The sequence below is a fragment of the Antechinus flavipes genome, chromosome 1, assembly GCF_016432865.1.
Source record: "Antechinus flavipes isolate AdamAnt ecotype Samford, QLD, Australia chromosome 1, AdamAnt_v2, whole genome shotgun sequence".
In the NCBI taxonomy this organism is placed as follows: Eukaryota; Metazoa; Chordata; class Mammalia; order Dasyuromorphia; family Dasyuridae; genus Antechinus; species Antechinus flavipes.
The window spans coordinates 230,185,457-230,212,467 of record NC_067398.1 but is presented as its reverse complement, the minus strand read 5'-3'; the positions used below and the strand labels follow the sequence as shown (position 1 = coordinate 230,212,467).

General features: G+C 50.2%; 1 protein-coding gene across 6 annotated transcripts in view; it reads right to left on the bottom strand.

Annotated features, from left to right (window-relative positions):
• RAI1 (retinoic acid induced 1) overlaps window positions 1-27,011 on the bottom strand; it is a 303,155-nt gene that overhangs the window by 15,469 nt on the left and 260,675 nt on the right. For all 6 annotated transcript variants that reach the window (XM_051997617.1, XM_051997612.1, XM_051997626.1 and 3 more), the window contains one exon: window positions 2-5,855. In XM_051997617.1, coding sequence (XP_051853577.1) covers window positions 2-5,839 — 5,838 coding nt within the window. In that variant the 5' untranslated portion in view covers window positions 5,840-5,855. The remainder of the gene's footprint in view (window position 1; window positions 5,856-27,011) is intronic.

Genomic DNA, 27,011 nt, shown 5'->3' with positions numbered 1-27,011 from the left:
CCACGTCTGCCGCGGTCTTCATGGCCTCCTGCAGGCCGAACAGCTTCCCGGCCACCAGGTAGACGCCGGCCGTCCATATGGCGCAGCCCTCGTGCACCCAGTGCTCCTGCGTGTCTCCGCTCGGCTCCGCGGGGGCCTCGCCCTTGCTGCACTCGTGCTTCCTGGGCTTGTCGGCCGCCGGGGCCTCCTCGTCTTCGGTCCTCTGCTCGTCGCAGCAGTAGCAGCTCTGCAGCTTGCGGTAGAGGCCCCGGGAGCTCGACCTCAGGGAGCTGGGCTTGGCGGCCTCGGCGGGGGCCTCGGGCCTGGGCGGCTTCCCGGGCCCGGGGGCGGCCAGGCAGGGGCTCTCCAGGCCTCTCAGTGTTCTCTCCAGGGGGGGCGCCGCCTCCTCCCCCGGGCCCTCGGCCCTGGCTTTCTCCTTGAGTCTGGACTTCTTTTTGGGCAGGCAGTCCTCGGGGTAGTAGGGCCCACAGAGGTCCCCCAGGTCTTTGTAGTTGGCAGGGTTTTGGCAGAGGCAGCAGACCAGGCAGGCCGCGCTCAGGGTCTTGGAGACCACGGGCCCCAGGTGCATGGTGGAGGAGAGGGGCAGCACGGCCCGGGCCTGGAGGGAGGCCCCCCCGGGGAGGGTGGCCAGGGCAGAGGAGGAGGTGGTAGGGGAGGCAGCTGAGGAGGAGGACGAGGAGGAGGAGGAGGAGGAGGAGGAGGAAGAGGAGGAGGAGGAGGAGGAGGAAGAAGAGGAGGAAGGCTTCTCCTTTCGGGGCTTGGGCTCTTCCCCAGGGGAGTTGACCACAGTACAGGTGGTAGTGAACTCATCCTTCTTCTCCACCCTGACATAGGGGGAGAAGGGCGGGGCCCTGCTATCAGTCCGAAGCCTTTTGCAGGAAATATACTTGAGGCGGATCTCGGGCTCGGCGGGGTCCAGGGGGGGCGCGTGCTGCTGCTGCCTTCGCCTTTTGGCCCGGCTCTTGCACTGGGAGGCCACGTTCTTGGCCTTGCCTCGAGTGAGCCGTTTGCGCTGCCGCTTGGAGTAGCCGCCGTTGTAGCTGGCCTGGCCGGCGGGCTGCTTCTGGGCCCGGGTCTGCGGCTGCGAGGCCCGGCCCTCCGAGGACTCTGCGCCGAGGCCTTTGTCCTCCAGGCCGCCTTTCTTCCCTCCTCCCCCTTCCCCGTCCTCCCCAGCCTCGGCCAGGCCTCCCCCCGCGGCCGCCCTCTCCCTGGAGGCCAGCAGCAGGCCGGGCGCCAGATGGGCTCGCTTCTCCAGGGGCAGCTTGGCCAGGCCCAGGGCGGCCGCCTTCCCCTTCCGGCTCCTCTTCTTGGTCACCAGGCCGAGACTCTTCGCAGCCTCCCCGCCGCCGGGCGGCTGCTGGGGCTGCTCCTCCTGCTGCTGCTGCGGTGTCTCCGGAGATGAACAGGCCTCACCCTTGAAGCAGTCGGAGGCCAGTTTCTTACTGTTCATGAGTTTCCCTTTTAAGGATCTGTTGTTGGCATTTCTGCATAATTGCTCGGCTCCGGGGGCCGCGGGAGGCTTCTGAGCCAGGCCGGGGTTGAGGGGCCTGGCGTCTCCCGCGGCCGGACCGGCCCCGGCCTTCTTTAGGGCCCTCTCCTTCTCCGGGAGGGACGGGCTCAGAGGATTGCTGTGGGTCGGAGCCACCACTGCTGCGGCGGCCGCCGCCGCTGCCGCCGCCGCCGCCGCTGCCGCCGCCGCCGCCGTGGCTGTTTTGCATGCAAACTTCTTTAGGCTGGGAGAGGTGATCTTCTGCACGATGGCTTCCAACTTCAGGCCTCGGCCCTTGCGGGGAGGCAGGACCTTGGTCTTCATGGCTCCCTGGAAGGCGGCCCGGGAGGTGATTTTGATGCAGACGTTGGGGGTCTCTGGAGGAGGGGCTTTCAGGGCGGGCTCGCAGGCGCCCTTGGCGGCCTTGGCTTTTTTGGGGCTGGAGATCCTCTTGAAGAGGCTGGGGGAAGAAGGCTCGGCCTTCTCCTCCTTGATGCTCCCCGGGCTGCCCCCGCTGCGGAGAATCAGATTCCTCTTCTTGGCTGGGATGGGAGACATGAAGGTGGACTTCCTCTTCAGGGAGTGCAGCTGGCGCTCTGGCAGCTTGCCTCCCACACTAGGCGCAGGTTTGGGGAGCTTCACCCTCCGGCTTGCTTTCCCCTCTTTCTGGGCACTGCCAGGCATCTTGAAGCTGGGTGGTAGGTGGTTATTAGGAATGAGTTTCTTGGCAGTTTTGCAGTTTGGCAGCCTCCCTTCCGTCGGCCTCCTCCGCTTGGGGTGAAAGAGCTCCTGGGCTTTGGTCCGAGACCGGAGGATCATGGATCTCTGGTCCTTTGCTGGGGTGTCCGGGGACTCGGCGTCCTTCAGCTTCGGCCCCATGGAGCTGTTCTCTTGGGCTAGGCTGGGCACGGGCAGAGCCGCGGGGTCACTGGGACTAGAAGCCACCTTAGGGGACAGTTTTCCCGCTCTCTTCCCAGACTTGAAACTGGCTCTCTGTTTTGTCCCCAACTTCTCGGGTTGAGAGGACGCCCCGGTTAGGCTCGGTGGGTGGGAGCCAGGGGTTCGGGGCTCATTGAGGGCGGTAAAGGAGCGGGTGCACATCCTGGGCAGCCCCTCGGCCACGACCCTCCCGGCCGGGCCCAGCTGGCCGGGGGCGCCGGCCCCTTCCGTGTGGCCCTGGGGCTGCCCTGTGCAGGGCTCTGGCAGTGAAAGGTCCTTGGGCAGGTCTGGGGCCTTGCAGCCCGATTCCTCTCCCTCCGGCAGTCCTCTCTGCACTCGACGGCTCCTCAGGCTCTTCCCTCTCGGCATGGGCCCTTTCTTGGCCAGGGTGTTTTCAGGCAAGGCCGGCTTGTTCAGCTTGCCCAGCAGAGGGGCGCTGGGCGCAAGATTCTCTGGAGGCGCGCTCTCGTTCTCTGTTGCCCCTTCCTCCGGCTTCATGTGAGACAGGGATGACTCAAACCAACTCTTGACCTTGGACTCTGTGCCCACGGCTGGACCCAGCAGGATGACAGACTCTCCGGAGAGGCGGCAGGGAGAAACCCAGTTAGCCTTTGGACTGAGAGACCCCTCGGGCTCCTCCTTAGTGCAGATCAATGGGGTCTTGGGGGGAGATGAGTCCTGCAGCCCAGGCCTCTGCTCAGGGCTGGCCAGGAGCTCACAAAGGGAGGAGTACTCTTCTGCCTCCAAGTCTTTTCTCTCTGAGGAGGGCAGCAAGGAGATATCACTGAAGTCACCCGCCGGGCAGCAGTGCCTACTGTCCTCCAGCCACCTGTCAGCTTTGCTGGCCTCCTGGCACCCTAGGATGTCTTCCTCCTTCACGTCTCTGACCTCCTCGTGCTTGAAATCTCTCGCCTCCTCCTTCTCACCTGCTGGTTCCACCTCTGGGAAGCCCATACAGACGGTGTCATTTGTTTTCTCTTTACTCGACCCCTCTGGAGGCTTCCCTCGACCCAGGCCCTTCGAGAGTTCTGTGGGGTGCAGACCCCACCTGGGACAGGCGTCCCCCAAGTTCTCCTCTGGCCAAGCAAAGGGGTTTGCATTATCACCAGAACCCACTGAGTCAGTGGTCGTATCCGGAAAGCAGCCAAAAGCAGTCGTCCCAGGGTTAGACGGAGCATCTGGGAGGTTCGGTTTGGGACCATATGGAAGAGAACAGGGTAATTTCTTGGCTTCAGGCATGGTGAACCCCACTGGGGGGTCCTCGAATAGCTCCTCGCTGAAGTCCTTGGTGTTGCTGCCTTTGTTGATGTGGAGAGGATCGGGTAGGGTTTCCGCCTCAGCTGGGTGGGACCAGGTGTTCTTGCCCACAGGGTCGAGGCAGGTGTTGTGGTTCTCCAGAGAGAAGGAGGACTTGCTGGGGTCCTTAGTCAGGACGGGAGACTCGCTCCAAGCTTTATCGGCCTTTTCACTGATGGCCTCCTGCAGCACGATGATCTCCGAAGCCAGCTCTTCCTGGGACAGCGCGCTGAGCAGCAGGCGGGGGCATTCCCGATCGCTGGCCACAAACTTGGTGAAGGTGTCCAGGGGCAGGCTGCTGTGGAGGCTCTGGAAGGAGTCGTCGGACTTGGTGGACATGTCATCGGGAGAGGTGACCGAGCAGGTGGAGACCGACTCGGGCTTGGCCTTGGAGTTGCTGTTGACCCTGGCAGGGCTGTTCCGAGTCTGGTTACAATACAGGAAGGTCCTTTCCAGGTGATCTTCTGAGCCGCTCAGGTAATCTGCCTCCTGGGCTTCCGCGTGGATGGACTGCGGGGTGCTGCTGAGAGGCTCCGACAGAGGGGTGCCCACGGGTTCCGCAGAGTAGCTGCCACTCTCCGGGCTGCAGTGCTGACCTTTGAGCTGCTCTGGGGTCCTGGGAACGAGGTTCTTCATGCCCTTCTTCTGGGGAACGGTCGACTTGGACATCAGAAGTTGCTGCACAGTGTTGGAAATGTTCTCCACTTGCGAGGTCAGAGCAGTCAGGCTCTGCAAGCTGAGGTCCGACAGCAGGTTCTCGGGGATCTTCTCCTTCTGCAAGTTCTTGCAATTCACCGCTTGTGCGTCCACGGAGCTCGCCCCGTCAGTCGGGGAAGGGTTCAGGAGGGGCATGAAGTGGCTGTGGTCCGTGATGCTGGCGGGGAAGGCCCCCGTGCTGAGGGTCTGCTGGCTGTACTGGAAGTTCTCCAGGTTGGGCATCAGCGGGGACGGCGTGGAGCTGTAGGAGGGGGAGCGGCCCATGGAGCGTGCCGGCGAGTGGCTGGAGCTGGGGCTGAAGGTCTGGTAGTACTGCTCGGGCGTCCTCACCGGGGTGTCCGGCTGGCAGTAGCTCTGGCCCTGCTGATTGTAGTGTTGGTACTTGGCGATGTTCTGGTAGTGCAGTGTTTCTTGGGCATGGTGTCTGCCCTGGAGAGCCGCCGCCTGCTGCTGCTGCTGCTGCTGCTGCTGTTGCTGCTGCTGCTGCTGCTGCTGCTGGTCGTAGCTGATCCTGCCCGCCTGGTAGCTGTGCAGGCTCTGCACCCGGGGCCCCGGGGTCAGGCTGGCGCTGCTAGCCAGGGACCTCTCATGGGGCTGGGTGGAGGGGGCGGTGCAGCTCTTGAAGGAGTGAGCTCCCTGACTCCCGCCCTGCACGGCCGAAGAATAGGTGGAGGAAGTGGGGAAGGACTGGGAATGCTGGGGGAAATGAGAGCCCTGGGGAAAGGGCATGGGGGCGATATCATTTTGGATCTTCTGCCTTTGGAGCTTGGGGTACGTCAAGGGGTTCTGCTGCTGCTGCTGCTGTTGCTGCAGCTGTTGCAGCTGTTGCTGCTGTTGCAGCTGCTGTTGCTGCTGCTGCTGCTGCTGCTGTTGTTGCTGCTGCTGTTGTTGCTGCTGCTGCTGCTGCTGCTGCTGCTGGAGGTGCAGGGAGTGAGTCCGGAAGGGCAGCTGAGAGCTCTGCTCCTGGTACTGACGGCTACTGGAGGGAACCGCTGTCTTTTTCATCAAGTTCTCTTCATACTTGGCTACCCCCCCTGCGAGGGCCTGCTGCTGAGCTCCCCACGTCTGCAGGCTCTCCTCTCCCGAGTAGCGGGCTGGGTAGGGGCTGTTCTCCTGGACGCTGTAGCTGGAGAAGGTGGGCCTCCCCTGCAGCGGCTGCTGGCCGGGGAGGGGCTTGCTGCCCCGGTGGTACTTGTCGGCGGCCGCCGAGGCGCTGCTGTCGTAAGCGGGGTAGGGCTGCTGACTGTAGTACTCCTTGGCCAGCAGCCGCTGCCGCTCGCAGCTCAGCCCTGCCTGGCTCTGATGCCTGTAATTCTCCAGGCGTGATGAATCTTGTGAAGTCTGCTGGTAGTTCTGCTGCTTGCCATGGAAACCACACCTTTCTCGAAAAGACTGCATGGCTCGGGCTGGTTATCTGCGAAAAGAAAGAGAGAAAGATGGCGGGGGGAGAAGGGGAGAGAGGGAGGGAGAGGAGGAGAGACAAGAGACAGAGAGGATTCAAATGGACCGTGTTCCTTTACCTCTGAAAGCCGAGCCAGCATCTGGCATGACTACTTTAGCTGCTGCCGTTCTCATGATAAAAGCCCTTTGCTGGCAGAGCACGATCGGCCAGCACCCTGGGTCCCCACCTATTTCCCGTCCTTCCCACCCCCTCCTCCACTTCTGAAAGACTCTCTCCCCTCTGCCTTCGGTTCCTCACCAGTTGTGCACATATTGGCATTTTCTGTGTCAGTGATGTCGAGCCTGTAACTCCAGCCTGAACCTCCCTTCCAGCTCAGCTTTGCCAAGGACCAGGCAACCCATGCAGGTGTCTGAACTGGCTGACTTGTATTATTAGGTCGCTCAATAGCTCACATTCCTGCTTTTTCTGTGCCTCCCTGCCCTTTTGCCATCTGCCCTCCCTCCTCATTTGTCCCCCAACACTCCCCGCCCTGCGCCCCTCCCCATCATCCCTCCCCGTTCTTCCTTTGACAGATCAAAATCCCATAGTAGCGTGATTCCCGCTCCTGCTTTCCCTTGGGATTTCTGGATTCTATAATCTAGTAGCAGCACTTGAAATTTCCAGTTTGACCCAGCCGTGCTGGGCACTGAAACCAGCTCATTCAACTGGCAGGTGAAAAGTCATTTTGACTCCCTGCTAATGCATCTCCTCCCCCCACTGAGCACGCGCTCCAACACACACACACACACACAGCCCCACCAATAACCTCCTCTGTCGATTCGATACCATCTGGAATCTGTCTGTTCCTTAAAGCAGACGTCTATTAGAGCATCAGTGAGCCACAGTAGGCATGAAATGTCCCTTTTCTCTATTCCCAATTGTGTTAGGGATGGGATAGCCGCACCTGCCTCATGTTTTAGATATTATAGGTAGATAAACAGATTATGTGCCCACGAGTGAGGGAGTGAATACTAATGAAGGATAAAAGAGCATTAGCACTGGACGCTGAAGAATTCTCTTTATCCAGTAGTGCAAATGCTGCAGGCATGTCCCCAGCATGTGTCTAAGGCAGTCAGGCATAAACCTCCCCTTCAAGCTCTCTAAACTGCTGGGTGTGGGGCACATACAGATGTGCCCTTTACCTGTCTTAAGCTGGGCTTTCTAATTCCTCTTCAGCAGAGTCTAGGGAAAGGTCAAAGTCACGGCAATGTGTTATAGACCTTTCTGAACAAGCCAGTTCTGGGGAGAAGGGGACTGACAATTGTCAAGTTCCTCTACCCTTGGAACAAGACCTTTAAAGATGAAGTCCCAGGACAGAGGGTTAGTTTGGGAAGAAGACTTGAATGCCTTTACATTAAGGTGACCAGACATGCTTTTTCTTGAAAAGTACACTACCACTTAAACCAGATATTCTAAGTGGAGGCCAAAAAAGTTTTTAAAAATAGCATAACCTGGGAGGCATCTTGGAACATGGAAAGAATTCTGGGTTTTGAGTCAGAGAATCTGTTCAAATCCCAGGTCTACCACTTATTGCTTGTTAGACTTTGGGCATATTACTCAGCCTGTCTGGGTCTCATTTTCCTCCTGCAAAATGAGGAAATTGGACTAGAACAGCCTCTAAAGGGTCCCTTTCAGCTCTAAATCTGTGATTCTCTGATCTGTACCAAAATGAAGTGTTTAGTCACTCTCAGCTAGAGGTGACTAGCTGGGGTGGGGATGGGGAGAGGAAAGAAGGCTACAACTGGTCACAGACATGCTTATAGCTTGTGTCCTCATGGATCACAGGAATGTGTTTTGGCTCTGGAGAAATTGAGTCAAGGTTTTGTCTCCTCCCTTTGGCACTCTGCCCTGATGCTGTGAGACAATCTCTCCCACAGAGCTGAGTTCCCTGCCTGGACAACTTCACCAGTCAGCAGGCAGGAAGGATTTTCTCAGACTAGATTCACTTAAACCAATGCCAAGGAAGGTACTTTCCTCTCCTACTCAAACCTAAGAAAAAGGACCCGATGTGCGCTGCTAGAACTTTTCATGGAAGCTCTAGGGCACTATGTTGAAAACAATGAGGGAAAGAAGCCCCGAGAAGGAGAGTTTTACTGCTGCTCTTTAAATGGACACTCCTCTCCCGTGGAATCACTCTCCTTTACAGACCCATTTTACAGTTCAGTCATCCATAGATTTCCAGAGCATTTCCCACTGCAGTGACTAATACGGGAAAAAGAAAAGCAGAGGGTGTGGGAGGCAGCTAGGTTAGCCTCCATAGCAAGCAGAGAACGGATTGCTCTCCGGGCCACTCCAGGAACAAGCTTGAAAGAATCCATATGTTCTCTCTAGGTAAACTGAAGTCATCCCCTGCTAGTGCCCCGAAGCCAGGACTCTACTGGAGCTGGAGGGAAGAGCTTGTTCCTTCTGTGATGAAAAGACATCATGCTCCTGTGAAGCCAAAGCATGGGTGGGGAGGAAGGGGGAGGGAGATTGAGTGGGAGCCACCTGGAGCTCCCAGAATTTTTTGTGACTGCAAAGAGAATCTCTCCAACTAGCCCGTCTCTCTTATTTTACCACAAACCCACACACTTTCGAGTCATCTCTCATCTGGGCTCTGGATATTAATATTCAACCAAGGGAAGGAACTCTTCCCCGCCCCCCCTTCTTTCCTCTCACTGAATTTATTACAAAACATTACTCTAACAAGGAGAAGAGCCTTTCGCCCTAATTCCCCACTTCAATTTCATCCCTAGGTGGCTCATATAAAACATTACACAGGATGTCCGTAGAGAAGTGTCAAACCAAAGTTATGCAGAATAGGACTTTGGTCTTCACCTGATTGTCTCCTTACCACACATGGAGCAGAGTTTGAGTTCCCTCTAACATCTCCCCAACAACATCCTCCCCAAAAGTTTCTAGTTTGATTTTCTTTAAAAAAAAAAATGAATGAAAAGGAAGAAAATCAACATACTGTTCTTTTAAAAAAAATTCTTGAATTTGAATTTCAGGGAGGAAAAAACAGCATTCTCACATTCTCACACACTGGAACTAACAAAGTACTGCAGCCTAATTTAGCTTTCAAGCCCAGTCTGTCTAGCAGGATAGCTTGAAATGTCACCCAATCAATCAATCAATAAACATTTATTAAGTACTTACTATGTGTCAGATGCTGTGCTAGGTACAAGAGATATAAAGCCTCTGCCCTCAAGGAGCTTACATCCTACTGGGGAAGACATAGACTTTGATGGGCACATACACAAAACCTACAATCATTCTGGGGAGTAATTTGGGACTTTTTAACCCCCCCCCAAAATCTTATTACTAGGTTTATTCCCCAAGGAGACTGATGACCAAAAAAAAAAAAAAAAAAAAAAAAAGGCTCCATCATCACTACAATTATTTTGTGATAGCAAAGAACTGGAAATAAAATAGATTTGCGTAATTTGGGAAATGGCTCAACAAATCATGGTAATTAAGTGTGATGAAATATTACTGTGCCAGTAAAACATGATGGCTATGAAAAATACAGAGAAGCATGGGAAGACTTATATGAACCGATGTATAGTGAAATAAGGAGAGCCAAGAAAATCAGTATATGCAGTAATACTAGGAAGGACAATAATAACAAAACAATTGAAACTGAATGCTTTGAAATCCTAATGACCAAGCTTCATCCTAAAGAATTATAAATGGATACCGGCCTTTGAGGGGATGAGGAATCTTTGATATCGAACACTTCATATCAAGTCAGACTTTTCCTATATGGGTTCACAAGTCTCCAGTAGAAAGGACTCTCAAAAACTATTTAATATAATCCTTTTCATTTTCTAGATAAGGAAACCAAGGCCCTGGAAAGTTAAGTGACTTATCCAAGTAAGACAAAGGCAGGATTTAAACACAAATCTAAATCTAGAGCCAAGAATGATTCCACTAAGTTATATTTACTCCTTGGGCTAATACAGCTGAACTTTCCCTCCTTTTTAAATTCTTAATTATAAGAGATGTCTCTTTGAAAGGGGAGAGGGAAAGTGATAGAGGGGAAACATGGGCAATGTAAAACAAAATATACTAAGTAGTGCAACAAAAATTTATTTTTAAAAAAGGAAACATTCATATGGATGGAAGGCAACCTTAGGGGAAGGCACTAGTAACTTGGGAGCATAGAGCTGGACCCAAGATAGTTCTCATCTTTGCCAGAGGCAGAAGCACCACTTTCTGTTCATATATCCTACTAACAAGATTCTCCTCCTCGCTTAATTTTTGTCCCTGTGTTTAGCGTCCTAAGGGGATCTTTTTAGTCAGGTTAAATCTCCTGCTTTAGGAGACAAAGGTAGTTAGTTTTTCCCAGGTGAGGTGACAGTGTGTGCCCCTGAACAGTCACCCCAGCTCGACTTAGGAAGGTTGGACTGCTCTTATTCTGCTGTACCCAGCATATTTTATGAGCCCAGAATGTGTGAAACTCTGGGCTGTTCCAAATGAAACTGCCTGCACCTTTTCCTTTGCCTCGTATATCTGCGCAAATTACATTTCGGTTTTTATTAGTCCCAGATTGCTCTCATTTCCTGCTGAGTGTCCTGTGGATATCATTAACATTTCCACAGCTTTTTTTTTTTTTTCACATTCTTCAAAATACATTACCAGAAACATTTTTTTTTTTTTAAGGGAGGGGAAGGGATCGTGATATTGATCATCTCTCTCTCTTTCCAAACCTTTACCCTCCCAGTCCATACTTTCCCCTCCCCCCTTCAATCACCGTAGTTACTGCAATGCTGGCTTCTTTTAATTTAGCTCCTCTGTATTATAGTCAGATTTCCCAATACACACAAGCAGCTGGATGCGGTTAAAACATATATCTCTGAGAAAAGACAGTTCAATTAAAATATGGTAAGCCCAGTGCTTGGTCCCCTGATGGAGAAAGCAGGCAAAATAGTCCCCCCAACCACCTTCATGCCTTCCGTCTGCCCCCAAAGGGGGGAGGGAGGGAGAGAGAGAGAGAGAGAGAGAGAGAGAGAGAAGGGGAAAGAGAGAAGTGAGAAGTGGGAAGTGGAAAGGGAGAAAAAAATGGAGGGAGGGAAAAAAAGACATCAAGGAACAAAGGGACAAAATCAAAGAATAGCTTCTGGAAACAAGAGAGAAAAAACGGTTCTTCAAAGCTTGCTGAGGAAGTGGGCTTGAGCCTGGGAAAAATGCTACCCTGCCTCTTTAAGGACTGTCTCAAGGCTGCTTATCGGCTCTGTTGTTATTACTTATTATTATTATGATTACTTTTCAAGAGAGCCTGGTTGCTGGGAAAGGACAATGAGGGAGGGAAAGAAAAAAAAAAAGGGAGGAAGCTGGGAAGAGAAGAAAGGGGGGTGGAGGGGAATTGTTGAAAGGAGAACAAGGCCAGAAAGAGGCCACCCTGTGGAAAAATCATGGTTCTTGAGCTGAGGAATGAGGGGGTAGAGCTTGGGGTGTTAGCGTCTTATTTCAGCCCTGTTCAATTTTCCCTTCTTTGACAGAGGAAGCCATAGGGTGTGTCAGAGACAGGGGCAGCAGCTTTCATCTGCCCTCCTTAGAACAGCCCCTTTCTCTACCCTCCCATAGAGTTAATATAAAATTGAAGAGAATAGAATACATATGAATGTGTATCCAATCCAGAGACAAAGTGTGTGTTGTAGGGTGGGCCTAGAGCAGCTAGGAGCCGATTATCCATGAGCTGGAGGTGAAGGGGAAAAGAATGATTACCTTAATGCTGGCAGCTACCTTCTCATAAAAATTCCCTTCTAAATTGTTTTTCTTCTTCTCAACCCCCCGCCCCCCAAGCATCTCAACCTGAAAGTGGCCAGTGACCTCTGCTTTCTTCCCCACTGAGTCCCAGGAGTTGTAGTCTGAGTCCTCCGAGGAATGGGTGGTTTCCATGTCAGTTCATATCCATGGCAAATAAATCCTCTTTTTCACGAAGCTGTTTCTATCCCACCTCACCCACATGATTCCTGCCTTCCCATATTGTGAATGTTGGCACTCAACCCTAAAAAGGAGCTGTTCTAAGTTGATGCTTCTCTCTGAAGTAGGTTTGGGTGGAACCAAAGGAAGGGGTTTACCCCTTATAGAGATTTAGATTTGAGATGAAGTATAGTAGACAGGAAAGGTAAATTTCTCCAGTTTGTTTTGGCTGCCACTGGCAGGTCTCAGGTAAAATCTCCATCGATAGTTGCCGTTCAATGAAAGGGACAGGAGTCTCAGGCTATCCTGGCCATGACATCAATATCCGAGGACTGGCAAATCTATAACTGGATGATGGGGGAGCCAGAGCAACATTCTGCCTCAAGCACCTTTGGTTTGTAAAATAGCCCAGGGGAAAGAAATCAGAAATAAACTGGACTTTCTCCTTTCCTCCCTCTCTCCCCTCTCTCTGCTTATCCACCACCTGGGAGGGGAGAGCATAAGAGCAATTCCAGTAAAAGTCCCTAGCAAAATCAAAGGCACAGAGAAAGCAGATTTTTTGCTTTCCCTTTATAGTTTGCTTTACAGATGGGGGATGGTCCTCAACTCATATTCCTGGGTATTTAGTTTGCTCTTTTCACCCATCCCACCCTCTCCCAGCAGTCTTGGGCTTCTACCTATGGTTTAACCCTCAATCACCTCTCTCTCCACCCTCCATTGCAATTTTCCCTTCCAGAGATCTCTCCACCTCCTCCACCCACCCATCGCAAGTCAAGACTGGATTCCATTTGGAGGGAAAGCATTTCAGATGACCTGCTCAGCTCCTTAGCATGATGCTTCTGCTGAGAAAAAGTCAGTTCTCATGGTTTTATTTGGAGCCTAAGAGCTGGGAGTCACCCAGTGTAGGAGCTTTCCTGCAGGCATTGGGAGTGTCCTGTAGTAACTCTTAAATCTGGGAGTGACTACACACAGGCTGCTAGTGGAGCCTAGCCCAGCCCCACAAAAGCTCCTCCATATTTTGGCAGTCAGACATCCCGTCTTCCCTCCTAACCCTTCTTCTCTTCCTATTTTGCTTAGGCAAGGGTAAGGGGAATATTGAAGGGGGGAAGTAAATCTAGACAAGCCCTGAGGGCTTCCAAAGGCTTTCAGGAAAAGTTGTTCAAGACCGCAGAAGAAGGAAAAGAGAAAAGAAAAAGAAAGTCTTCAGAGTCCCTGAAGGGCCTTAGACCTGCTCAGCCCAGGAGGAATATCAGCCCAGAACACTCCTGTAGTATCTTCCCCCCACCCAATCCTCCCCCTCCCCCCCCACTAGCCTCCTGGGCAGAGATCAGCAGTTCCCCAGTGATGTGCAAGGCCGGGAGGAAAGCTGGGAGGGAAGAGGGAGGGAAGGAGAGAGGAAGGCCTTGGCCTGGCTTTCTGTTACCACAGCAACGACCCCTTATCTGTCCAGCGCCAGGAAGAAGGGAAGCATAGCCAGGGACGTGGCTTGTCAAACGCTGAGGCTTTCCTCTCCTCGCCCTTCTTCCCACAGTTTAGGTTGGAGGATAATGGCCTGTGAGGGGCTGGGGCCTCCCCAAGTGGGCCAGGGAGGGGGGAGGCAGCTGCCGAGCAGAAATGAGGAGGGGGGCGGGAAGCAAACAATGCAGTGTGAAAGGGGAGCAGGAATGCGGCAAGGCTTTCTGTAGGGCAAAGGAAGGGCCCGGGAAGGGGGTCTTCTCCTGAAAAAGTTGCCATTTGAGAGCTGGCTAGCTGCTGAGTTTAGGGGTGGAGTGGGATTTTGAGGGTGAGAGGAGGCAGAAAGGTTTTTTTGGCTCTCTCAGACTAATGTGAAGTGTGAAAGCACTAGCACCCACTTACTGAAATATTTTATGACCATTTCTTGCTTGGAGGAGGGAAAAAGGAGAAAAAAAGTGAACTCACTGGAGACCCGAAGAAGAGTCGGGAGTTCTTTCAGAACACACAAGGAGGGAGAAAGGCTCGAAGTCCAGAAAGGGAGGGGGGAGTAAGGTCTGTTCCTGCCACCTTAGGGCAAAGGAAATGCTTCTCTCTGGGGGCAAGAAAAAAGAGAATAGGATGGGCAAGGCAGGAGAGATGAAGCTATTATGGGGGCTCCCCTAATGTTACTGGCAATGAATAATAAATAAATGATTAAAACCTCAATTAAAATGATAAACCATTAGTCACATTTAATTGTTGCCATGTGGGGTCTCATTTAAATTTGAATGGCCCAAGCCAATAAATGATAATGGCAGAAATTATGAGCTGGGGTCCCTAAATCCATTTGGGGCCGAGAATATGGTACAGTCCCTCCAGATCATGCTTCCCCATCTCCCCCCCCTTTAAAAAAAAAAAACCTTTTTTCTAATAAACATTTGTTTTCCCTTCCCCTCCCTTCCCCTTATTTGAAGAAAGAAAAGAAACATTAAAAAAAAATTAACATACATATATACTCAAACAAAATAAATTCTAGCATTGGCCATGTCCAAAAAAAAAAAAATCAGTCTCATTGTGTCCTAAATCTACCATTTCTCTGTCGGGAGACACTCACTCCCCTCCTTCCCCTTTTAAAGCTGGGCACTAAAAGAAGTAATTGGTTGAGGGAGGCTTGGGAAGACCACATGGTATAGAGGAAAAAGGTCATTGAATTTTCAGCTAGAGACCAGGGTTTGGCTGTCACCTCTGCTGGTTTCTGATTCCTGTGTGATCTCAGACAAGTTAACCCCTCCGGGCCACAGTTTCTTCATTCTAAATTGAAGGGTCTCTATTTGTCTCCTCTGGTCTAAATCCCAGAAGCCTATGATTGTGAGGATTTCCTTCTATTCTGAAGGCTGGCTAGTTGAAGGAAATGGTTTCTTGAGGGCAGAAGAAAAGGCACAGATGTCCTCAGCTCTGTGCTCAGACTGTCCATCTGTACTTCAGTGAAGCCTTTTGGAGCCAGAAATACTAAAGAGGTGACCCTATCTAAGAAACCCTGGAGGAGGCACTGCCCTTGCTGCATGTGAAAGGAGTAAGAAAAATGAAACAGCTATCTCCCATCCTTCTACTGGAAAAAAAAATCCCTCGTGCAGAAATCTGCATTCCCTGAACACCCATCTTTTTATCCCTGCCCCTCTCCAGCTCAAATAGTCACACAGAGGTCTCCAGCGTGCTGCATTCTGTAGAGACTAGGCCCAACCCTGTAGAATGTGCAGCTGCCATTGGGGCTGGATTGAGGGCCCGGGTGGGGGCCAGGAGCCCAGTTTGGTGCCCATGAATATTAAGAGGCAGGCATACGGGCAAGACCAGCATGACAAGCAGGGAAAGATTCACACATCCTTTCTAAATGTCAGTGACCTAGCAAGGAGAGTGTATGTGTGTTGGGAGGAGAGGAGGGGCTTGACATTTCCCTCCATTGGAGTGGTATGAAGTACTGGGCCAGGTTACTTCAGTAATAAGTAGCTAGAATGATTAGGCTTCTTTTTTATATTTTGGGGAAGGACAGAATCTCAAGAAGCAGCCTCCTAATAATAGCATATAATATAGTGCTTTAAGCGCCTTATAAATATCATTTTATTTCATTCTCACAACAACCTTGGGAGGTAAATGCTAATATTTATCCACCTGGCAAGTATCTGTTAAGCATCTACTACAAGCCTGGTAGTATGTAAATTTCTATAGATACAAAAGAAGGCAAAAGTTAGTCCCTGCCCTCAGGGAGCTCACAATCTAATTTTATCCCTTACTTTACAGATAAGGAAACTGAGGCAAACAGGAGTGATAACTTGTGTGGGTCACACAGAAGAGTTGGAGGTTGTACATGAATTCAGGTCTCCGGTACTCCAGATCAAGCTCTTTTATCTCTGGGCCACTTAGCTGCCCAGAGAATGGGGCTATTTCCCTTGAGCCTCCCAGACATGTCCCTCTAGCAGATCAAATTGCTTTCCATCTCCTCAATGAAGGGAGGAAATAAGCATTTATTAAGTCCCTTCTATGTGCTAGGCACTGCTCTAAGTGCTTTATAACTAATACGCAGGAAGATCTGTGCAACGTTGTCCCCACCCCCTCCCTTTCAGCCATCCCCATCTTGACAACTAAAGAAACCTTCATATATGTTTTGCATGATTTCATATGTATAATTGATATATTGTTTGCCTCCTCAATGGCTGAGGGAGGGACTGAAAAGAAAGAGAGAATTTGGAATTCTCAATTTTCTTAAAAGAGTTAAAAATAAATTTATTAAAAGAAGAGCCAAACAAACAAAAACAAAGAAACCTTCCTACCAGGGCTCCAGACCTATCTGCTCCACTCAGCCACTAATCCCTACTGCTCAGAGAGTCAAGAGGAGTCTGCTGTAAGGAGCTAGGATTACAGCACCTGGCTGAAGGCAGATCCATACACACCAACTCAACTGGAAATGCTGTATGGGGTGGGGGAGAAACCCATTTCCCAAGTTCTGTGAGGTCTCAGCAGTAGGGAGGCTGGGGAGGGAGAGGGGGCAGAGGTAAGAAACATGTTAGGATTAAAGATTAGTCTTCTGCAGTGTTAGGGAGGGAGGAAAAGAAAATGTTCACAGAACCTATTATCTCAATGCTAATCAGTCTCTCATGAACAACAATTTTTAAAAATTCATTTTATTCACCACCCAACCCAAGGCATTCCCCCATACCCTCAAAAAGAAAGGAACGACGAAAGAGAAAAGAGGGAGAAGGAAAAGAAGGGAAAGGAGAGGAATGAAAAAGAAAGGAAGGGAAGGGAAGGGAAGAGAAGGAAATAAAAGGAATGAGAAGGGAAGGAAACTGCTGAGATGCAGAGAGATAAACCATAGGGTGCTCAGGAGAGAGCTTTTTTCCCCTTTTTCATCTCTCCCCAAAGGTCTGGGAGACATTTATGTAGCTAGTAGGCTCACAGATTTCAATGGGTTTTTTTCCCCTAGCAGTAGGGCTGATCTTGACGGGTCGGCCCTTCTCACAGCAGGTGCATGCAGGCTTTGACTCAGCTCCATTCCCCTTACCTACTCCTCCTAGCTCTTGGCCTCTGCCTGTGGCCTTGCTGGCTGACGTAACTTAACAGATGCTCCAGCCCAGGAGCCCAAGTGAAGGCTTGTTTCCTCAGGAATGCCATAGCAGATTCAAGTGAAGCCGTCTACAGAAGCAAGGTTAACATGCTGTTTTCCGAGGCAGGAAGTGGTGGGCCCTGGATCCTAGGGGCAAGCCAAATTCCAGGGGTTTGGGGATGCCTGTCTGAATTCTCCTTGGGCTTCTGTGTTCTCCAGGATCAGAGCTTTCAGTTTAAAAAAATGGCCTAGAGAAGTTTCTAGCCTTGGAGATAGCCGTCATAATGGAAATCGATATGCTGCTGCTGTCTTAGTGAGTTTGCAGCCAGCCAGACTGAAACAATGGCAGGGAAAGAAAGGGAGAGAGAGGAAAGGGGAGGGAAGGGCAGAGGAAAGGGGAGGAGAGGAGAGAAGAAGGGAGGAGAAGAAAAGAGAAAGGGGTAGAGAGGGAAGAAGGGAGGAGAGAGGAGAGAAGGAAAGAGAAAGAAGGGAGGGAAGGGAGAAGGGAGGGGAGAGGGAAGGGGGAAATAGAGACAAAGATAAAGAGGAGAAAGAGGAGAGAGGAAGAGAGAGAGAGAAGAGAGACAGAGACAGAGACACAGAGAGAGAGAAGAGAGAGAGAGACAGACACACAGAGAGAGACAGGAAGAGAGAGAAGAGAGACAGACAGAGGGGAGAGAGAGAGACAGAAAGAGACAGAGAGAGGGAGGGAGGGAGGAAGAGAGAGAAGCGAGAGAGAGACAGCTGGAGGAGAGACAGAGAGACAGAGAGAGAGAGAGAGAGAGAAAGAGACAGAGAGAGACAGAGACAAAGAGAGAAAGACAGAGAGAGACAGAGAGAGAGACAGAGAGAGAAAAGACAGAGAGAGAAGAGAGAGAGAGACAGAGAGACAGAGGCAGAGAGAGAGAGAGAGACAGAGAGAGAGAGAGAGAGAGAGAGAGAGACAGAGACAGAGAGAGAGAGACAGAGAGAGGAGAAAGAGACAGAGACAGAAAGAGGGAGAGAGAGAGAGAGAGAGACAGAGACAGAGAGAGAGAGACAGAGAGAGGAGAAAGAGACAGAGAGACAGAGACAGAGACAGAAAGAGGGGAGAGAGAGAGACAGAGAGACAGAGAGAGAGGAGAAAGAGGAGAGAGAGACAGCTGGAGGAGAGACAGAGAGACAGAGAGAGAGAGAGAGAAAGAGAGAGAGAGAAAGAGACAGAGAGAGACAGAGACAGAGAGAGAAAGACAGAGAGAGACAGAGAGAGAGAAGACAGAGAGAAAAGAGAGACAGAGAGACAGAGGCAGAGAGAGAGAGACAGAGAGAGAGAGACAGAGAGAGGAGAAAGAGACAGAGAGACAGAGACAGAGACAGAAAGAGGGGAGAGAGACAGAGAGACAGAGAGACAGAGAGAGAGGAGAGAGAGAAAGAGGAGAGAGAGACAGAGAGAGGAGAGAGACAGAGACAGAGACAAAGAAAGGAGAGAGAGAGAGACAGAGAGAGACAGAGAGACAGAGAGAGGGGAGAGAGAGAGACAGAGAGAGACAGAGACAGAGAGAGAGGAGAGAGAGAGAGAGAGAGAGAGAGAGAGAGAGAGAGAGACAGAGACAAAGAGAGGAGAGAGAGAGAGAGAGACAGAGAGAGACAGAGAGAGAGAGAGAGGGAGGGAGGGAGAGAGAAAATTTTAACTTTCCTACTTCCTTCAAATTCATATTCATTCCAATCTTGAAAATGCAATGGTGACCATTAAAAACAGAAATTCCAAGTATGGGCATTTTCAGATGCTCCCATTTTCAACCCTTCTCATGCAAAACCGGAGAGACAACCTTGGAAACACAGAAGGATTTCATCCTGGTCTATTTTACCCAACTGGAATTCAATTAGAAGTGAAGTAGTCAATCCCTCAGCACTAAAGTTGGGGAAGAGGAGGGAGAAGATCATCAAGGATGATCCTAGTGAGAGATGTTGGTTGTTGGCTAGACCATAAGGAGATCTGCTGATTGCATAAGACAGGTTGACCACTCTTGAATACTGTTTTACCAGTCAGAAACAAAACAATCTGAAAGGATTCATCTTGGTCTCAATGAACTATCAGCCTATGTAAAAAGCCACACACACATACATATGGTTAAATTAAATCCTCTTCCATTACATCCTGAGAAAAAGCCTATTCAATGGGTTCCATGAACAGATTGGGGAGCACAGGAAGAGTCCCTTAAACTGATGGGCATCCAAAGAAATCTAGAAGTGAGAACCCCTGGAGAAAATGTTCTTCAATCTCTGTCTTTCTGGGATGCAAAAAAGTGACTTACCCCATTATATTAGTCTCTTATAATCTCTCAATGAATTTGAAGTAAAATTCTTAGGGTCAGAGTATGTGATAATAATAATAATAATAGATAATATTTATATAGAGCTACTAAATCCTGGGCACTGTGTTAAGAGCTTGACAATTATCTCATTTGATCTTCACAATTCTGGGATATAGGTGCTATTATCCCTATTTTACAAATGAGGAAATTGAAGCAAACAAGAGATTAAGTGACTTGCTCAAGGTCATAAATCTAGTATAAGTGTCTGAGGCCAGAGATGATTTCTGGTCTTCCTGACACCAGGCCTGGGGCTCTATCCACTACACTACCTAGCTGGTTAGATTAGCAAGGGATACTGGTCACAGTCTGATGGTATCTTCCCTTCCTCCTTCCCTCTCACTCTCTCTTTTTTTCTTCCTTTTTTTCCTCCTTTCCGTCTTTCCCTCTTTCTTTTCCTCCCTCTCTTCTTTTTTCCTTCCTTTTTCCCCTCCTTCCCTTCTTTCCTTTCCTCCCTTTTTTCCTCCTTCCTTTCTTTCTTTCCTCCTTCTCTTTGGTGCTTACACTACACAGGATACTGAATACTGAAGAGAAAAGGAGTGGTATAGTTCCTGCTCTACACAGCTTACAATATAGTTGGTGAGATAAAATGGACACATAAAACAGACCAGTAATAGAACAAAGTCAAAATGGAGAGTCAGTGCTACAGGAATCCAAATAAGGGAACATTCCATTCATGTTGGAAAGCTGGGAAAGGCTGAAGTGATTGGAGAAGGTAAAAGGTGAGCTGGGTGTTAAAGGACAGGTTAAGATTTGGCTGGTTAGAGGACAAGGTTTGAGGGCATTCGAAGAAAGGACAACAGAATTAGCAAAGGTACTTAGTCAAGGGATGAAGGATCTGTAATGCAGAAAACAGGGAAGAGAACAGTCTGATTTGGAGGAGGCTTCTGGCTGGAGAGTTGTTTGATATAAGATCTGATGGTTCCAGACTGTAGAGGTCTTTGAGCTCCTGGCTTGGGATTTTGGACCTTATCCTTTCAGCATCATACCAAGTAGGTCCTTTCCAAGAAACCAAGTTATAAACTAGCTCTGCTGGGAGATGAGGGAGTGGGGAAAGCTTAGAAGGCAAGCAGATGACTGAGAAAGCTGCTGCAATACTTTAGGAATGAGGTGATAAGGGCCTGGACTAGAGTGTTAGTCATGGGAACAGAAGAAAAGGATGAATATGAGGGAAAATCTTGAAAGGAAGCAAGACTAAAAAAAACTAAAAGATGCAAACCTGAGGAAGGAGTCAACATTTTTTTCCCATGAAAGTTAATGCCTTTGAACAGGAGAAGAAAGCAGTTACTTGTAAGATGATTTGGACAAGTGAATGTTGATTTTGTAATTTAGGTGAAGAAGAAAAAAATAATCTGACTTATGAAAATCAAAATCAATATATCAGAGGTCTAGTGAAGATGGTGAACATAATTTTGGGCTAATAGGCATTTTGTGCTTCCTGAGACAGATATGACCTTTTCACAAATGGTTTCTTTGGGGTCATCCAGAAGTTGACCACGGGCCACATGGATGTTCTTTGATCAGAGGCTAAAGTTTAAATTCCAGGCTCTCAAATCATGCTTTGCAGAAGGCCCTTGCAACCCACTATTTTCAGAGACCTTTTTTACCATGATACACGGAAGGATCTTTCCCGGGGCCCTCAAACTGCAGCTGTTTCAATAGTAATTATACCAATGTCCTGAGGTTTCTTTCATTCTCTTCTTTGCAGTTATCATACACTGCTTCCCTTTTTTCCCTGTCAATTTTCATAATCTTCTCTCAGTCCTTTGCTATGGTTTTTATGACTTCATTCTTTCACCCAATCCCCAGATGACCACTCTTCTTACAGCATCAGATACATCAGAAGTTACTGCAAACTCAACTCTAATATATGCATTGCTAGTATATGAGAACTGGCTGTGTTTCATCATTCATCTCCTTATTCTTGGCCAGGGCTGCTCCAGGCCTCTCCCAGGATTGCCTTCTGAAGGTTGTTGGTCCAAATGGTTGTTTCATTTATGGACAGACTCTGAAATCCAAAAAGACTGCTTGCCCCTCATTGTAGGGAGAAAAAGGGATTGTATGGTATCTAGAGACTGTTTGCAACCTCTTAGCTGAAGTAAGGATTTCCACTTAAATAACTTGAGGGTTACTAGTAGGGGAGACAAACAAAAAAAGATCAACTTCATAAGTAGGAATTCCCTCTTAGATTGACATTCTTTTCTGAAGAAACACATTCATAGTCTGGGCAGGGATCATACATCCCCCATCTATTTCTCTCTCCTATTTGGACACTCTGTCTTTATCCAGGTCCTGATTTCCCAAGGGGAATCCGTCCCCTTTTGCAATGGGGAAAACAAGAGGTCACTATTTTTGCCTTCTAAAGCTTCTGAATTTGGAGATGGAGGGATTGGGAAGGAAGAGAGTTCCACAATCCCTCCCTCCCTCTTCCTCCCCCACAACCCCAGGGGAAGGAAGCAGCCTGTCAGTCCCGCCAGTGTGTCAAACCCGCATGCTGCCTAATTGTGAGCCAGCAGAGTTTAAAGAAATGTTTTCTGGCCCAGAGCCACACCACAAACTGCTTGGTATAATTTTATTATTAAGGGGGATGAGAGGGAGAAAGAGAACGAGGGAGAGTGAGTGAAGGAAGCAATGGGGAGAGGTGGGAGGAGGGGGAGAAAGAGAAAGAGAGAGAAAGACAGACAGAGAGAGAGAGAGAGAGAGAGAGAGAGAGAGAGAGAGAGAGAGAGAGAGATAAAGGGGGGGGGTGATTGCTTAGCCCAAGTCAGCTTGTCAGCTGGTAGAATATTTTGCTAAATGTTAAAAATGGGAAGGTTTTTTCAATTGGCAGTATGACTTTGTTAATTGCAAATTCATCCTCTATTTATGGTAATTAAAGCTGAACCCCAATTCTGATAATTAGGGTTGCGACTCAACGCTTAACCCTTTCCCTAAACTGCGGGGACATAGGACAAATAGCCTCCACTAGTTCTTGCATGGGGTTTAGGAATCCCAAAAGAACTCTGGTTGGAGATGGAGTGATAGAGAGCCACCTAGAACGCTTAGTAAAAGTAGGCAGGATGCTCTTTGACAGGAGGTGGTAGTAGGTAGGGAGTAGAGAAGAAAGGGATTGTGTCAGCTCTATTATTCCAGCATTTACAGGGTTAAAACGGCACCATGAAGTTTCCCAGTCCCGGTTCTTGCCAAACTGGAAGGGGGGAGAGGAGAGGGAGACGACTGTGTAGGGAGAGAGAGAGGAGAATGGATAATGTGGGAAGGAGATGCTGTTTGCAGAAACATTGCTCCCTTGCAACAGATGTTTTATCCGTGTTAGACAAAAGCAAAGAGATGAGCCTCGAATTGCTGAGAGGAAAATCAGCCAGACTGGTAGAATCATACATTTAGAAGAGCTGAAAGGGACCTTAGAGATCATGTAGTTCAACCCTCATTTACAAATGAGGAAACTGAGGTGCAGTGGAGTTATCCTTTGAGGGCAGATAAAATGTCACCTTTTTATTTATACACTCATCGTCCTACCTCCTCCTCATTCCCCCGGCTTATTTTCTTTCCTATGCACCAATCCCGGTTTGGATGGTGTGGAGGAGGACGGAATGCAACAAAAGAGCCGTTTCTCCTCCCGCAGCCCAGCCCGATGACCCGAGCAAGGTCACCCCGACCTCACCGGTTCCGCAACCAGCCAGCCCGCCCGCCCGCCCGCCCGTCCGGGGGGAGGAAGCCGCGTAGAGGGGGTGGTGGTGACATGCTTCCCCAAAGGCCCTCTTATACTCCTCTCTCCCTCCCCCACCCCCCTTCTTCCTTTACTCGCGAGGCTGCGTCCCTTCAGATCGCTGCTAATTAGAGACCCGGGGAGAAAGGATTCCGGAACAGCGATCGCCACGAAGCAGCAAAGGCAGCCCCAGGCGCTCCCCTCCCCACCTCACCAGGGGGACCCCAGAGGGCTGGGTTTAAAGCTCTTCCCCCTTCCCTCCCCCTTCTTCCCTCACCCCCGCGTGGGGAAAGGAGGAGGAGGCAAGAGAGACAGCCGCTCCCCCAGCCCTCATCATTCATCTCTCTGATTCCCTGCTGTACCCTCCCTCGGAAGTCAGCCGAGTGAGGCAGCTGTTCCTTGCACACTTCACTTGACCACAGATGATGATAAATGAGGCTGGGGCTGTGCCGCGGATGGGAAGAAGAGGGGTGGGGACGGGGCGGGGACCTCCAAGCGGCTGGTTGCCACCCCTTCCCCTCAACTCTTAGTCCCCCTCAGTCGGATTCCCAGACCCAAGTGTGTAGAAAGCCGAGGTACCACAGTTTTTCCACGCAGCCCGTGCCAGTCCCCATGACAATGTCATTGATGAGGATGAAAATGATGACTGGAGATGAATAGTAATAATCAAATAAGCGAATCCACCACTCCCTTCTCCCACGCCAGTTTGGGGTACTATTTTCCCCATTCCCACCTCCTGCTTTCTCCCATTCCCAACGAAAAGGAGGTACCATATCCGAGAGCCTGTGAGATCCCTCCCGATTAAAGCCCCCGAGTCCGTATATTGCGCGCACTTGGAAGGAGCGGGACCCCGCGCTCGGTGCCTCCAGCGCGTCGGGAGCTGCTGGCTGAGAACACCGCGGAGGCTTCTCCACCTCCGCCTCCACGAAGCCTCCTTCCCCGCCTCCAGACGGGCTCCGCCTCCCGAGCCCTCCCCATTCCCCCCGCCCCTCCCCCCGACAATAGCTGTGGATCCCACACCCCCCCACATCCCCCTCCCAGCCCGAATAGCTAATGCCTCGGTTCCCGCTGAGCCCTTCCTCCCTCCGCTGTGCTTGCCCCCAGCCTATTAAAGATCGTAAATAATGGATCTCTTCCCTTCCAGCCGTGGGGGCCGGGGGCAGGCGCAGGAGTGGGCGGGCGGCGGTGGCGGCGGCTGCCAGATGCACTAGGCACTCCACCGGGGTTGAGGCTTAGGCGGGAGGGCCCCCGGGAACCGTTCCGCATTCAGGTATGGCGAAAGGCAAGCCAAGGTGTACATATGCAGAGATATGTCTAAGTATATAAATATGCACACATATATCACATATGCAATCTATATTCCACACATAATGTTGTGATTTATACAAAGGAGGAGAGACGAAGGGAAATCCCGCTCTGCCCGCCTCCCCCTGCGCTCCCTCCTCTGACAGTGAACGCTACTCGAACTTCCCAGCCAGAGAATGTTATTTTTAACCTGCCCCCCTTCTCTATTTTCCTGTGGTTTGCACGATCGCCTGCTCTAGATTTGAGGACGCGGCGCTCCTCACCTCGCTCTACAGCTCCCGGGGCTTTTGTGCGGCACCCCTCCTCCCTCCTCCCGGGCTCGGGAATCTCACAGATAAATCACTGGCTGGGAAGAAACGATTATGAACAAACGTTTCTTTCTGCAAAATATTGAAACCGTGTGGTCTGAGGAGAGGAGCAGGGGGGCGGGGAACGCGGAGACAAGATCCGCTTTCTTCTCTGCTCCCCCCGCCTCCCTTCTGAGAGGATCTCGCAGACACGGCTGTGTAGCTTTCTCCTCCCTCTCCTGTCCTTTTCAGGAGCAAAGCAGAGATTGTAGATTTCAGGCTCTTGGCTGATACGCTGGAGAAATGGCCTGCGTGTTGTACAATCCCCGCGCTCTCCCTCCCCATCCCCCTCGTCGTCCTTTTGAGTTTCTGATTTTTCTCAAGCTCCCGCTCCCCCTCCTTCCTGCCCCCCGACACACAAAGTTTAACCCTCAGCGAGGTCATGGGTCAAAAGGACAAAGGTCCTCGCTTTCCAAGCTGCCAACGAGAAACCAGGTGCCTCTTGGAATCTGCCTGGAAGCCCCTCTCTACTCTCCAGGGTTTTTCTTCCTGATTCTCACAACTTCATCTCCATTTCCTCAACATCACCCTACACACACACACACACACACACACACACACACACCCGCCCCGACCTCAGCTTATCTATCCCTTTCCTCCAGCTCCGACCTTCTTTATCTCTCTCCTCCTGATTTTTCTCATCCTCCAGCCCCATCCCTTCCCTCCCCTTTTCCTCACCCCCTCTTCCATTTCCCTCTTTCTGCTCAACCCCCCTTCCCCAATTCCGCTCTATCCTTGTCTCTAAATTCAGGCAGAGGTGGTCTGTATCCCTAAATGCTTAGTTCTGCTGTAAGAGCAAAGTCATTTGACTCACTCATGTCCTGTGACATACCAACCTAGCTTAGTGAAAAAGGGGGGGAGGGGTTGGGGTGGAAAGCCCAGAACCTTTCTGGAAACCAGCTGCTACTCTAGCCAAGGGGAAAAGCAGACGGATGCTAGAGGTCTGGTGCAACTAAATCTGGGGGGGGGCATTGTCACCCCATTCTCCTTTTCTGCTTTATTCTCTATTCACCAAAACAGAAACATCACCGCTAACACCACCACCAATAAAAACAAGCCACACTAACAAACACGAACATCTTGGGATGGTGTGATAGCCATACTCTCATTATAGAGTGTGACTAATGCCATCGATGGATGTGGGGGAGAAGGGGGAAAGGGGCTTAGCTGCAAAGCTGTATTAATGAAAGATGTTCCCTCTCCTCTAGATCTAAAGAACCTGAGACCAGTTTAAGAGATGGGGAGGATTTTAGGAATACACGGATCTCCCCCAACCTCCTTTCATTTTTGTCCCTCCTTCTCTATCCTCCCTTCCCCTTCCCTCCCACCTTATGGAATGAGAAGCAAGCCTGAACTTTCTGACCTAGGCCCTGCTCCAAAGTTTAACCATTCTCACAAGTTGTAGGAGAGCTGAAGGGATTGTTGAAATAATTGGGGAAAGGGGAACAGATCCCACTCTGGATTCCAAGCTATCTAAAGTGCTGCTAAAGTCTTACATGTTGTCCCTCTCAGGCTCAGAGGAGCGAAGACTCTCCATCTTACCATCCTCTTCCACTTACCCTAGTCCATCTGGAGCCCTTGTCCTGGGTTTGCCAAAGGCCATGTGGAATGAAAAGCTGGTGATTCTATCCTTCATTCATCTCACTCAGGCTCAAGGATTGCAGCAGAGAGAGGTGAGAAGCTTGGCACTCAGGGTGCTTGGAGCTGCCCCTAGCACACAAGGATGCATGAGGAATACAGATTGGGGGAGCTGTTTTCTACACTGCAGATTAGTGTGCTGATAGGATTCTGTACAGCAGCACCTGTTTGTCTGCTTGTCTCAAGAAACCCTTCAGGCCTTGAATAGCTGGCAACAGTGACCAAGGAAAAAGACACTGACTGTTCAGCCTTGATTGGAGAGGAGGTGGGAGTGGGGTAGGGAGAGATGGGAAAAGACATTGTGGAGGGCAGAAAGAGGGAGGAAGAAGTGGGGGAGAAAAAGAGGGAGAGAGAACACATCTTCTTCCCCGTCCTTCTGAGATGATATTGCTGCAATATATGGAGTCTATGTTGTCCTAAGAACTACAATTATTGAATATTCTTACATGAGGACTCAAGATTTAGATTTCTCTAGAAAATCTTTGCCAGAGACAGATCTCAGAACTACGTGATGAAGTCTTCAAGGAGGTATAGTGAAAGGAATGTCAGCCTTCAAAGTCAGAGGACTTGAATTTTAGTCTGGACTCTTTAGGCAGGAGGTCACTCAAGGATTAAAGCAGATGGAAGTCGAAGGATTTGACATTCTGTACATTTGTCTTTCCCATGCTGTACTTCCCCTGGCTCGTTCCTCTACATTTTGGTTCTCTGCTCCCCTTTCCTGTCATGCTATCTCCACTTTCCTGGTGGGAAAATGAACCTGATAAAGCATCCCGTGAAGATATTAGTCCATAAAAATCACTGAATCTTAGCTGGTAGAAGACCTGGTTTCACATCCCAGCATTA